The sequence below is a fragment of the Bufo gargarizans genome, chromosome 10, assembly GCF_014858855.1.
Source record: "Bufo gargarizans isolate SCDJY-AF-19 chromosome 10, ASM1485885v1, whole genome shotgun sequence".
NCBI classification, from domain to species: domain Eukaryota; kingdom Metazoa; phylum Chordata; class Amphibia; order Anura; family Bufonidae; genus Bufo; species Bufo gargarizans.
The window spans coordinates 15,121,682-15,136,486 of record NC_058089.1 but is presented as its reverse complement, the minus strand read 5'-3'; the positions used below and the strand labels follow the sequence as shown (position 1 = coordinate 15,136,486).

Here is a 14,805-nt window from a genome sequence, read left to right as displayed (position 1 = left end):
TGGCATCCATTTTTTTTGCGGGTCCATTGTTTGTAACAATGCCTATCTTTGTCCGCAAAATGGACAAGAATAGGACATGTTCTATTTTATTTTGCGGGGCTACGGAATGGACATACGGATGCGGAACGGACACGGAAACAAAATAAGTTTGTGTGAATGTAGCCTAAACTGGAGCCCATATACACCACTGGGTCATTATGTGACAGATATACAGTAGCAGAGCTGGGCTGTTCCAATGAAGCAGAAATTTGTATTGGTTATAATTAGTGATGAGCGAACTTCTGTTTTAAGTTCGGCGTCTAAAGTCCGGCTTCCGGTTAGCGGAGAATCCCGATATGGATTCCGAATACCGTTGTGGTCTGTGGTAGCGGAATCAATAATGGCCGATTATTGATTCCGCTACCACGGACCACAACGGAATTCGGAATCCATGTCGGGATTCTCCGCTAACCCGAACTTTAGACGCCGAACTTAAAACAGAAGTTCGCTCATCACTAGTTATAATATATATGAATGTAGCATTGCTGGGATGTCTAGCTGAAGTAGAGATTTGTATTGGTTATAGTGTATATGAATGTAGCAGAGCTGGGATGTTCAGCTGAAGCAGAGATTTGTATGACTGTTGCAGAGCTGGGGTGTCTAGCTGAAGCAGAGGTTTGTATGACTAGCAGAGCTGGGATGTCTAGCTGAAGCAGAGATTTGTATGACTGTAGCAGAGCTGGGATGTCTAGCTGAAGCAGAGGTTTGTATGACTGTAGCAGAGCTGGGATGTCTAGCTGAAGCAGAGGTTTGTATGACTAGCAGAGCTGGGATGTCTAGCTGAAGCAGAGATTTGTATGACTGTTGCAGAGCTGGGATGTTCAGCTGAAGCAGAGGTTTGAATGACTGTAGCAGAGCTGGGATGTCTAGCTGAAGCAGAGATTTGTATGACTGTTGCAGAGCTGGGATGTCTAGCTGAAGCAGAGATTTGTATGACTGTAGCAGAGCTGGGATGTCTAGCTGAAGCAGAGGTTTGTATGACTAGCAGAGCTGGGATGTCTAGCTGAAGCAGAGATTTGTATGACTGTAGCAGAGCTGGGATGTCTAGCTGAAGCAGAGGTTTGTATGACTGTAGCAGAGCTGGGATGTCTAGCTGAAGCAGAGGTTTGTATGACTAGCAGAGCTGGGATGTCTAGCTGAAGCAGAGATTTGTATGACTGTAGCAGAGCTGGGATGTCTAGCTGAAGCAGAGGTTTGTATGACTGTAGCAGAGCTGGGATGTCTAGCTGAAGCAGAGGTTTGTATGACTGTAGCAGAGCTGGGATGTCTAGCTGAAGCAGAGATTTGTATGACTGTAGCAGAGCTGGGATGTCTAGCTGAAGCAGAGATTTGTATGACTGTAGCAGAGCTGGGATGTCTAGCTGAAGCAGAGATTTGTATGACTGTAGCAGAGCTGGGATGTCTAGCTGAAGCTGAGATTTGTATCACTGTAGCAGAGCTGGGATGTTCAGCTGAAGCAGAGATTTGTATTGATAAGGTATATATGAATGTAGCAGAGCTGGGATGTTCAGCTGAAGCAGAGGTTTGTATGACTGTAGCAGAGCTGGGATTCCTAGCTGAAGCAGAGATTTGTATTGGTAAGGTATATATGAATGTAGCAGAGCTGGGATGTCCAGTTGAAGCAGAGGTTTGTATGACTGTAGCAGAGCTGGGATTCCTAGCTGAAGCAGAGATTTGTATTGGTAAGGTATATATGAATGTAGCAGAGCTGGGATGTCCAGTTGAAGCAGAGGTTTGTATGACTGTAGCAGAGCTGGGATGCCTAGCTGAAGCAGAGATTTGTATTGGTAAGGTATATATGAATGTAGCAGAGCTGGGATGTTCAGCTGAAGCAGAGGTTTGTATGACTGTAGCAGAGCTGGGATGTCTAGCTGAAGCAGAGATTTGTATGACTGTAGCAGAGCTGGGATGTCTAGCTGAAGCAGAGATTTGTATGACTGTAGCAGAGCTGGGATGTTCAGCTGAAGCAGAGGTTTGAATGACTGTAGCAGAGCTGGGATGTCTAGCTGAAGCAGAGATTTGTATGACTGTAGCAGAGCTGGGATGTCTAGCTGAATCAGAGATTTGTATGACTGTAGCAGAGCTGGGATGTTCAGCTGAAGCAGAGGTTTGTATTGGTAAGGTATATATGAATGTAGCAGAGCTGGGATGTTCAGCTGAAGCAGAGATTTGTATGACTGTAGCAGAGCTGGGATGTCTAGCTGAAGCAGAGATTTGTATGACTGTAGCAGAGCTGGGATGTCTAGCTGAAGCAGAGATTTGTATGACTGTAGCAGAGCTGGGATGTCTAGCTGAATCAGAGATTTGTATGACTGTAGCAGAGCTGGGATGTCTAGCTAAAGCAGAGATTTGTATGAATGTAGCAGAGCTGGGGTGTCTAGCTGAAGCAGAGATTTGTATGACTGTAGCAGAGCTGGGATGTCTAGCTGAAGCAGAGGTTTGTATGACTAGCAGAGCTGGGATGTCTAGCTGAAGCAGAGATTTGTATGAATGTAGCAGAGCTGGGATGTCTAGCTGAAGCAGAGATTTGTATGAATGTAGCAGAGCTGGGATGTCTAGCTGAAGCAGAGATTTGTATGACTGTAGCAGAGCTGGGGTGTCTAGCTGAAGCAGAGATTTGTATGACTGTAGCAGAGCTGGGGTGTCTAGCTGAAGCAGAGATTTGTATGACTGTAGCAGAGCTGGGATGTCTAGCTGAAGCAGAGATTTGTATGACTGTAGCAGAGCTGGGGTGTTCAGCTGAAGCAGAGATTTGTGTGACTGTAGCAGAGCTGGGGTGTCTAGCTGAAGCAGAGGTTTGCATGACTGTAGCAGAGCTGGGATGTCTAGCTGAAGCAGAGGTTTGTATGACTGTAGCAGAGCTGGGATGTTCAGCTGAAGCAGAGATTTGTATGACTGTAGCAGAGCTGGGATGTCTAGCTGAAGCAGAGGTTTGTATGACTGTAGCAGAGCTGGGATGTCTAGCTGAAGCAGAGATTTGTATGACTGTAGCAGAGCTGGGATGTCTAGCTGAAGCAGAGATTTGAATGACTGTAGCAGAGCTGGGATGTCTAGCTGAAGCAGAGATTTGTATGAATGTAGCAGAGCTGGGGTGTCTAGCTGAAGCAGAGATTTGTATGACTGTAGCAGAGCTGGGGTGTCTAGCTGAAGCAGAGATTTGTATGACTGTAGCAGAGCTGGGGTGTCTAGCTGAAGCAGAGATTTGTATGACTGTAGCAGAGCTGGGATGTCTAGCTGAAGCAGAGATTTGAATGACTGTAGCAGAGCTGGGATGTCTAGCTGAAGCAGAGATTTGTATGACTGTAGCAGAGCTGGGATGTCTAGCTGAAGCAGAGATTTGTATGACTGTAGCAGAGCTGGGATGTCTAGCTAAAGCAGAGATTTGTATGACTGTTGCAGAGCTGGGATGTCTAGCTGAAGCAGAGATTTGAATGACTGTAGCAGAGCTGGGATGTCTAGCTGAAGCAGAGGTTTGTATGACTGTAGCAGAGCTGGGATGTCCAGCTGAAGCAGAGATTTGAATGACTGTAGCAGAGCTGGGATGTCTAGCTAAAGCAGAGATTTGTATGACTTTTGCAGAGCTGGGATGTCTAGCTGAAGCAGAGATTTGAATGACTGTAGCAGAGCTGGGATGTCTAGCTGAAGCAGAGATTTGAATGACTGTAGCAGAGCTGGGATGTCTAGCTGAAGCAGAGATTTGTATGAATGTAGCAGAGCTGGGATGTCTAGCTGAAGCAGAGATTTGTATGAATGTAGCAGAGCTGGGGTGTCTAGCTGAAGCAGAGATTTGTATGACTGTAGCAGAGCTGGGGTGTCCAGCTGAAGCAGAGATTTGTATGACTGTAGCAGAGCTGGGGTGTCTAGCTGAAGCAGAGATTTGTATGACTGTAGCAGAGCTGGGATGTCTAGCTAAAGCAGAGATTTGAATGACTGTAGCAGAGCTGGGATGTCTAGCTGAAGCAGAGATTTGTATGACTGTAGCAGAGCTGGGATGTCTAGCTGAAGCAGAGGTTTGTATGACTGTAGCAGAGCTGGGGTGTCTAGCTGAAGCAGAGATTTGTATGACTGTAGCAGAGCTGGGATGTCTAGCTAAAGCAGAGATTTGAATGACTGTAGCAGAGCTGGGATGTCTAGCTGAAGCAGAGATTTGTATGACTGTAGCAGAGCTGGGATGTCTAGCTGAAGCAGAGATTTGCATGACTGTAGCAGAGCTGGGATGTCTAGCTGAAGCAGAGATTTGAATGACTGTAGCAGAGCTGGGATGTCTAGCTGAAGCAGAGATTTGTATGACTGTAGCAGAGCTGGGATGTCTAGCTGAAGCAGAGATTTGTATGACTAGCAGAGCTGGGATGTCTAGCTGAAGCAGAGATTTGAATGACTGTAGCAGAGCTGGGATGTCTAGCTGAAGCAGAGATTTGTATGACTGTAGCAGAGCTGGGATGTCTAGCTGAAGCAGAGATTTGCATGACTGTAGCAGAGCTGGGATGTTCAGCTAAAGCAGAGATTTGTATGACTGTTGCAGAGCTGGGATGTCTAGCTGAAGCAGAGATTTGTATGACTGTAGCAGAGCTGGGGTGTCTAGCTGAAGCAGAGATTTGAATGACTGTAGCAGAGCTGGGATGTCTAGCTGAAGCAGAGATTTGAATGACTGTAGCAGAGCTGGGATGTTCAGCTGAAGCAGAGGTTTGTATGACTGTTGCAGAGCCGGGATGTCTAGCTGAAGCAGAGGTTTGTATTGGTAAGGTATATATGAATGTAGCAGAGCTGGGATGTCCAGCTGAAGCAGAGATTTGTATGACTGTTGCAGAGCTGGGATGTCTAGCTGAAGCAGAGGTTTGTATGACTGTTGCAGAGCTGGGATGTCCAGCTGAAGCAGAGATTTGTATGACTGTAGCAGAGCTGGGATGTCTAGCTAAAGCAGAGATTTGTATGACTGTAGCAGAGCTGGGATGTTCAGCTGAATTATTGTTAAGTTTACCTATGGGCACAGCATTTTTCAGTAGGTTGCTGGCTTGGGTCCAGTCTATATCACTGGGGCTGGACGTTTCATACGATTCTATGTTTCTCGGCAGGTGAAAACCGTGTCTTGATTCTTTCCGAACTGTGGGATCATTTCTTCACTGAAATCCTTCCAACGCTCCAGGCCATATTCTATCCCGTCCAGGTATAACTCCAAATGTTGGAACAGGTTGTGTAGTGGGAGGGAAGAAAATAATCTACGCTTACACGTTACCTTCAGGTTGTGCCTTCATTAATTCCTCCAGGTGCGGACGTCCAGGTTATTAATTAACAATAAATTATATTCTTCCTTCTGGCTGCCAATTAATAGCCGCTCACATCCGCTAATGACTGGAAAGGAGCCACATGGGTGCATGGAAAGAAACAGCGCTCTGGTGGCCTCACACATTCATATTCATAGACATATTTTTAAATGCTACATTCCTGGATACCCACATCTTCAAAGCTCAATGTATACACAGTATGCAATAAGCTCCCCCTAGTGGTGGCTGCAGATAGTATTCTTACTGTGGTCTGTGCAAGGGATTTGGAGCTTTGTATAAGGAAAGCAGAGCTTTGACCAACGAGATATATTAGGAAATGAATCGGCACAAAATTTGGAACCTGTTTAGGTTAAAAATAAAAACATTCATTGATAGATGGATCTTTATTTTAGCCTCCGTTGCCTTAAATTGTGGAAATATGATACATAATTGTGAATAAGTGAAAATCTGCCAAACACATGAATTAGTTTAACTTTACTTTTATGTTTCAATGTGATAGTGAATTGCAAATATCAGCCTGTAGGGGGCAGTTTTCAGCCCTGGGAAGTCTTGATGATTTTCTGACCTCTCCTCTTCCACTGCGAAGACGTCAAATGGAGATATTCTGATCTCTCATGTACTTCTCCATACTGCAGGGCCAGGAACTTACCATTCGGCAGATTGCTCTTCTTGGCTTCAGGGACCTGGTTCTTTTAAAAGTGAACCTGGACAGAAGGCTGCCGCCGTTCATGAAGTCACCAGTTCCACCTCCCATCCTACAGATGCTGCTGATCCTCCAGGTAGGACAAGTCCCATATCGAGGAAGAAATATCTGCATTGGATTCATATAAAGCTTAGTTCTTCCATTTCGTGTCTCCACGGTAACAGACTACAAACAAACACTGTGTGTAGTCTGATCCTGCAGTTATGTCTTACTGTAGTAACACATGGATCTGCCTAGGACACAAAACAGTGGCAGTAGTGCCGGACGCTACAAAAACAGAGAGGCAGGCCACCCTCAAATACATTCAATATGCGTGCGGTATACATGTGTATGGTAAAGGCTTGGTGATAGGCTCTTTTCATGATTATCACATACTTCCGGTCTTGTACACCTACAGTGGGTTCATTCCTAGCCCCCAGCTACGGCAGAGGCCGAATTGTCTGTCTTTGTTTGAGGTATCGGGCACAGGGTTGCCATCTTGGTCTGCATGCCTATATTGTATTACTTTGGTATTTCACTGGCTGTTGTAACCTAAAAAAAGGGGATGTTTGGTGCATAGCTACATATATCTGCTAATACTTGGCTTGGTTTATCATACCCTACCCCATCTTTACAGTGCATACCCAACCAACCCATTGGCCACCACCTCATTTTGGGTGCCTTTTTTTTGTTTTTTAACCCCCCTATTTTATCATTATGTTAGTTTTACATTATTTCAATAAAGCTTCTAAAAAGCTATAATAAGTGCTTAAAGGGAACCTTTCACCAGTTTTATGGTGTCCTAACTAAGGGCAACATAAATAAGTGACTGATTCTCTTAGCAAAATGCTGGGTCACTTTCTTTAATTGACCCAATCAATCTGCCAAAGTCTTGTATTGAAAAGCTCCAGCTGATAATGATGAGTCCTGAATATTTATGAGCTCCTGACTCTCCCCGCCCATCTCCTGCTGATTGACAGTTATTTTACATATGAATCAGCAGCAGGTGGGCAGGGGAGTGGCTATAGCTGTTAATTAAATAAACGCTGGACTCAATGACATCACGCTGGACTCAAATCAGCTCATTAGCATGCGGCATGTGGCATCTTTGTGTGTATATTATGAGGTAACCATCTGTCACACCAGTAAGTGAATACATCTAAGGCACTTTTTAGTAGTTAATGATTGTATATAATTAGTTAGATTATAATCAAATATCCACATGACAGGTTCCCTTTAAAGCTGTGTAAAAAAAAATATATGCTGAAAAAACAGTCTGTGTGTGAAGGAGACCTAAGGAATTTTCCATTTTCAGGCCAAAGTAATCTGTTGACTTTTTATTTAGCCTTGGAACTTATCCCACCTGTAAAGTAATGTTTTCTTGTTTTCTCTCTCTGTGATGTTTGGTCGGTGTAACTTGGCTGCGGTGCGCTTTTTTTTTGTCCTGGGATATGACGCGGCCCTGTTATGTTTCCTGCTTTGGATACAGTTGTGTCTAGAAGCGTGCAACACTCCGATGGATAAGTTGTTGTTCTCCTCATCTGTGACTTATTAAATACCACATTTAGGGCAACCATGTGGCAACCATTGTGTTTTCTTTCTTGTATTTAAAATGAGAATTTACTCAACTTTGCAAACAAAAGCTAATTGGTATAAATGTAAAAACACAAAATGCAATCGCACACTGCAACCAGCACTCTGCCCTGCCTTTATGCTGGATGTTGAATAAGGCATTGGTGTACATTTTGGCCAAAGCGTAATAAGCCACTCACCACGTCAAGGTCGCCTTCATGAGTGGTCCCTAACACTAGTTCCTACCTTTTATGGGCCATGACAGCCACATAAAGTCCAGGGAGCGCAGGTACAGCATGCACGCCAAGCACACTCTGCTTTTAACCCCGTCCGGTGCCATTACAGCTTTCATCGGATCCAGGGATGCAAGTACTCACATGCATGCTGAGCCCACTTTATACTTCTCCTGGAGCCTAATGGCTACTGGTAGGTGCTGTATAAGCAGACTCAGTTTTATACTGACTTTAAAACCAGCCTCCAGGGGGGCAGATTAACTGGACAGGTGTGCTTGACTGCTTGGAGATCGCCACGCCTCCAATACGTACTACAAAGAGAAAAATTTCAGCCCGCACAACCCCTAGCAGGTGCAGATTGCTGTGGCGAAATAGAGATATAAATGTAAAAACACAAAATGCAATCGCACACTGCAACCAGCACTCTGCCCTGCCTTTATGCTGGATGTTGAATGAGGCATTGGTGTACATTTTGGCCAAAGCGTAATAAGCCACTCACCACGTCAAGGTCGCCTTCATGAGTGGTCCCTAACACTAGTTCCTACTTGCATCCCTGGATCCGATGAAAGCTGTAATGGCACCGGACGGGGTTAAAAGCAGAGTGTGCTTGGCGTGCATGCTGTACCTGCGCTCCCTGGACTTTATGTGGCTGTCATGGCCCATAAAAAGGTAGGAACTAGTGTTAGGGACCACTCATGAAGGCGACCTTGACGTGGTGAGTGGCTTATTACGCTTTGGCCAAAATGTACACCAATGCCTTATTCAACATCCAGCATAAAGGCAGGGCAGAGTGCTGGTTGCAGTGTGCGATTGCATTTTGTGTTTTTACATTTATATCTCTATTTCGCCACAGCAATCTGCACCTGCTAGGGGTTGTGCGGGCTGAAATTTTCCATATTTTTCTCTTTGTAGTACGTATTGGAGGCGTGGCGATCTCCAAGCAGTCAAGCACACCTGTCCAGTTAATCTGCCCCTCTGGAGGCTGGTTTTAAAGTCAGTATAAAACTGAGTCTGCTTATACAGCACCTACCAGTAGCCATTAGGCTCCAGGAGAAGTATAAAGTGGGCTCAGCATGCATGTGAGTACTTGCATCCCTGGATCCGATGAAAGCTGTAATGGCACCGGACGGGGTTAAAAGCAGAGTGTGCTTGGCGTGCATGCTGTACCTGCGCTCCCTGGACTTTATGTGGCTGTCATGGCCCATAAAAGGTAGGAACTAGTGTTAGGGACCACTCATGAAGGCGACCTTGACGTGGTGAGTGGCTTATTACGCTTTGGCCAAAATGTACACCAATGCCTTATTCAACATCCAGCATAAAGGCAGGGCAGAGTGCTGGTTGCAGTGTGCGATTGCATTTTGTGTTTTTACATTTATATCTCTATTTCGCCACAGCAATCTGCACCTGCTAGGGGTTGTGCGGGCTGAAATTTTCCAAAAGCTAATTGGTGTATGCAGCTTCTAGGCAGACCTATGTATCTCCATGGTAACAGACTACAAAGATTCCAGGTGTGTAGTCAGATCATGTGCATTGATATCGACGGGTATTTTCTGTGTATTTTTTGAGTTCTCGTTAGTTCAAAGGTCACATAGCCTAGAAATTAATAAAAAGAAGTGAACAAAAATACCTGTTTGTTCTGGAATAAAGCAACTCTTTAGGAAATGAGGTTCCTATATCCTTCTTGTCCTGTCCCTCCTGGGTTGGTTCCTTAGAGGGTGGAGTTTACCAAAAAGAGGTGGAATTTAGGCTGCTAGGAGGTAAGGTTTCTGATGCAGCAAGCTACTGATAAAGAAGATGAGGACCCGCCATCATGTTTAGACTTCCTGTTTCATAGGTAGAAGGGGGTGGTGACAAAATGAACACCTTAATCGACAATTGGTTATATTTATTTCTTTATTTTAACCCTTGGGATTGCAGTCGCTATTTATTTCAAGTATCCCCTGAGTGGCTTGCTGCAGGGACCCTCAGCTATCATTATAATCTCTGAGGGAACTTGGCAACAAGTGTTTAGTTTTCCTGCAGCACCCCCACAGGAGAAATGAAGCATTGCACTTTACTGTGGACTATGCTTGTAAAGCACAGGTGCACTGGGTCCTCCAGGGTGAGAGATTTTATTTTCTGTCCTATCTGACTGATTAGGGTCCTGAATGCCCCCCTGCCCCCCACTATGAATTCACTAAATGGGTTAAATATTGTACGGAGGCTTTCGGTACAAGCTTGGAATCAGCCGCAGGATTGCAGCCGTGACCCAGCGATCTGGTCATCCATTGTCTATTTCTAGAAACGTACTTGGTTACCCATTAGTGTTGGATAAAGATGTGGCGGGACGGAAAATGTTTGATTATCCGAGTTGCGTAATGGTATTGCTCAATCTTGTGACCTAAAGGGTCATAAAAAGCCCAAATGAATGAAACGGACATGAAGGCAAGGCGGAAAGAAAAGGCAACAAGAATAATACAGCATAAGCGTATACTGTAGGAGGCCGAGCCTCATAAATAATGGATGAAACGCAGGATAACTGGATGATTATCTTTAGTCTACTATCATATGATTTAAAGGGAAACATCTACATCACTAGATAGAAGGTCTTGTGCCACGAAACACATTTCACATTTTTCAAACCAGCGCCTGGATCTGAATACTTTTGTAAATGCATGTAATTAAAAATTTAGTATAGCCACTGAGTTATTTAATAGAATGTATCTGTATAGCGCCACCTGCTGTTTGTCCTCTTCCTTACTTCGTGTCCACCTCACTGATGTGGTCGGACACTCTCAGTTCAACTCTTCAAATGCCACCAGCCTTATGTTCTGTTAGAAGCTGTGTCAGTTTCCAGGGAAAGAGCTACAGCAGAAAGGACAAACCCCCCTGAGAAAGCTTTAAAGCTTTGGCCTCTTCTGTCTTAGGATCGGTGGGAGTCCCAGAGGTAGGACTCCCACCAATCATATAGTGATGGTCATGTGCCACCACTTTAAGCCTTCCACCAATCTCTTGGTGAAGATGGAACCTAGAGGATATTGATCCAATGGTGTCACTTTAAGCTTCTTGGACTCAATGCACCAACCGTGGGAGTCCCCACCTACTTTTGTGGTGGAGCTGCCATAGATACAGGATCATCATGTTCTGCAGAGGAAGATTAATATGTAGATCTTATGAAACTTTCTTCTCACAACCTTGGTGACTATGGTTGACATTCTGTAGGCATCAGGATGATTATATGTGATGTTGTTCTTTTCAGGGTATCCACGAGCCATCAGGACCCAGTGAAGGCTACCTGAAGCTGGAAGAGCTGGTGAAAATGGTAGTATCTCCATATCTGGTGGCATATGGGGACAGAAGCTACAACCACAGTAGTGCTCCCTGTATACTTGGTAAGATCTTCTTGTTCTATAACCCAATATGTGGACTGACTTGATATTTGGGCTAAACATAACAACTGGATAATATGAAGAATAAATGAAAACTACCCATGGTGTAGAGTTATCCAGGATCTAATCCAACAGTGGTCTCCAATCTGTTGCAGAACTACAAGAGGTTCTGAAGAGCTGTGAACCTTAAATGGGTTGTTGAAGACAACCTTTAGTGATATGTCAAAGCAGATGGAAGTCATAGATAGTAGCACCTCCTCTATCCGCCAAGTGAGTAGAGCTGCTCTGTTAGCGAAATTCTCGATCTGGAGAACTTGAGTCATTATATATTACATGGACGGCCATTTTTCTGAATGGCCACCATATCCTGCTACCAGTCTTGCCCCAGTAAAACCATCTGTTTGCTGGTGGATTCCAGGAGTCGGAAAAAGTACATTCTGAAAAGGGTTGTCTCCACTTTAAATGTTGAAGAACTGATACCCTGGGAATCATTTTATTTTATAACGTCAACCAACAAACCAAATACAGCCAGAAAAAGAATCTTCTGAAGCCGTAAGAAATCTTTGACTTTGTGATCAGTTTAGAATAACCTCAGGCCATGTGCAGTGTTCTCAGCCTCCAGAGTGTGGGAATAAGGCAGACTGGGTGTCGTACATTTCCGTAATTAACCCTGTTTCCATACTTACAGGTTTATGTTGCAGTGTAATTTACAATCCATTCCAAACCATTTAAGACAGGAGCCTTAGTCAAATATTAATTCCGAACTCCAAATCACCACCACCCCAGCAGGAGATGATTGAATTGTACTGGACGCTTAGACTTTCCGGGTCAGTTCCACATACAGAGTGAGGTTATTCACACCGGCTCAGTTTGGCTCCATGTACACAGTTATATTATGGCTCAGTTTTGCACAAAGCCAAATAGGATTTTCATATTCTTACATTTGCATCTTTATGCCTCCAATTTCTTCTACACATTAGGCACCCATCAGGGCCGAAAAGTGGCACCAGTTCAGATCCTTGACTGGAAAGCCTATCACCATCATTGGACACCATATTACAGTTTACATATAGAATTAACCTCCATAAAAAGTTCAGTTCTTGTACTGATCATGTTACATCTTGTATTATACTCCAGAGCTGCACTCACTATTCTGCTGGTGCAGTCACTGTGTACATATATTACATTACTTATCCTGTACTGATCCTGAGTAACATCCTGTATTATACTCCAGAGCTGCACTCACTATTCTGCTGGTGCAGTCACTGTGCACATACATTACTTATCCTGTACTGATCCTGAGCTACATCCTGTATTATACTCCAGAGCTGCACTCACTATTCTGCTGGTGCAGTCACTGTGTACATACATTACATTACTTATCCTGTACTGATCCTGTGTTACATCCTGTATTATACTCCACAGCTGCACTCACTATATCTGCTGGTGCAGTCACTGTGTACATACATTACTTATCCTGTATTATCCTCCAGAGCTGCACTCACTATTCTGCTGGTGCAGTCACTGTGTACATATATTACATTACTTATCCTGCACTGATCCTCAGTTACATCCTGTATTATACTCCAGAGCTGCACTCACTATTCTGCTGGTGGAGTCACTGTGTACATACATTACATTACTTATCCTGTACTGATCCTCAGTTACATCCTGTATTATACTCCAGAGCTGCACTCACTATTATGCTGGTGGAGTCACTGTGTACATACATTACATTACTTATCCTGTACTGACCCTGAGTTACATCCTGTATTATACTCCAGAGCTGCACTCACCATTCTGCTGGTGGAGTCACTGTGTACATACATTACATTATTTATCCTGTACTGACCCTGAGTTACATCCTGTATTATACTCCAGAGCTGCACTCACTATTATGCTGGTGGAGTCACTGTGTACATACATTACATTACTTATCCTGTACTGATCCTCAGTTACATCCTCTATTATACTCCAGAGCTGCACTCACCATTCTGCTGGTGGAGTCACTGTGTACATACATTACATTACTTATCCTGTACTGACCCTGAGTTACATCCTGTATTATACTCCAGAGCTGCACTCACCATTCTGCTGGTGGAGTCACTGTGTACATACATTACATTACTTATCCTGTACTGACCCTGAGTTACATCCTGTATTATACTCCACAGCTGCACTCACTATTATGCTGGTGGAGTCACTGTGTACATACATTACATTACTTATCCTGTACTGATCCTCAGTTACATCCTCTATTATACTCCAGAGCTGCACTCACCATTCTGCTGGTGGAGTCACTGTGTACATACATTACATTACTTATCCTGTACTGACCCTGAGTTACATCCTGTATTATACTCCAGAGCTGCACTCACCATTCTGCTGGTGGAGTCACTGTGTACATACATTACATTACTTATCCTGTGCTGATCCTGAGTTACAGCCTGTATTATACTCCACAGCTGCATTCATAATTCTGCTTGTTGTTACAGTAAACAGTCAACAAGCTTGTCATCAGACACATCCATTAGAGGGTGACTTTGCTCTTATAATGGGCGACTTGCAATGCACCTTGAAAGAGTTCATGTTCGGGGGTTGGTTTGATGAAATCACTTGCTGAAACGCAGGCAGCTCCATGCATACACTGATCCAGCCTGTAAACTGTGAATGATGTGTTCTGTTCAAAAATGGCTGCCTCCGTCATGCTAAGGTGACAGGTCCCCTTTAAATACCAGGCTTGCTTCTGAGTGACTTGCATCTTGGCCTCCGCTCAGCTGCCCAGAGACCCGGCCTCTGCATGTCCTCCTTGGCTTCCGGCCTGGTGTGATACATGAAGTGTATAGAGCTGCGGCCACATGAAATTCAAAGCAGCTGCGTGACTATTCAGTGCCAAAAGAATGGCTCTGATCAGAGCCGTCTAGTGTGCAAGTTTTCAGAGGAGGTGCGAGGGCGAGCCGTAGGGATCTCATTTGTTTGGTCACTTTTCCCAGAATCCTTTGAGTTATTATTTGAACCAGCTGCCCACTCTTCTGGGCAGCTGCGGAAACATGGGGTGCATGCCAATGAGTTGCCATCATCAACATTTGGGGGAAGGAATTCCAGGCAAGAGAAACATTGTGTTTCTTAGCTATTATGTAATTAGAATGATATTAAACGTTCATCACAATCCTAAAGTCTACTGCCCTCTGCTGGTATTTAATGTGCAATTTAAAAGAATATTTAATATACAAAGTATAGAATTTATATTTTTTTATTCTTGGCAGTTCTAGCCTTAAAGGAGTTTTCTCCGCAAGAATTAGGCCATATGGTCTTTGTAGAAGGGTAGGTACTTGCCTAGGACCCTTCCCTATTAATCAGCATGGAGAGATGCTAAGTAAGAGGAGAAACATCAGATCTGTCTGGCTGTAAGGCAACTGGCTGAAGCAGAAGCTCTCCCCCACTACTCTGTCTACATTTAGAAACTTTGCTATGGGAAGCTGCTGTCAGCCAGACATAGATGAAGGCCGTCTATGTAAAGCAGAGCAGGGTATGGTTTTATTGAACTGCCCATTGTGGCTTGTAGGGGAGGGTCTCGAGTAGGGGGGGACCTTCCTCGATGTCATCCATATGCCCTCTTAAGGCATTTA

General features: G+C 44.3%; 1 protein-coding gene across 1 annotated transcript in view; it reads left to right on the top strand.

The window, feature by feature from the left end:
- The window catches only part of PRR5L (proline rich 5 like), a 31,559-nt gene that overhangs the window by 13,421 nt on the left and 3,333 nt on the right, over positions 1-14,805 (top strand). Inside the window, 3 exon segments of the mRNA XM_044270777.1 lie at positions 5,112-5,203; positions 5,957-6,100; positions 11,047-11,179. Of these exon segments, the coding sequence (XP_044126712.1) occupies positions 5,112-5,203; positions 5,957-6,100; positions 11,047-11,179 (369 nt within the window).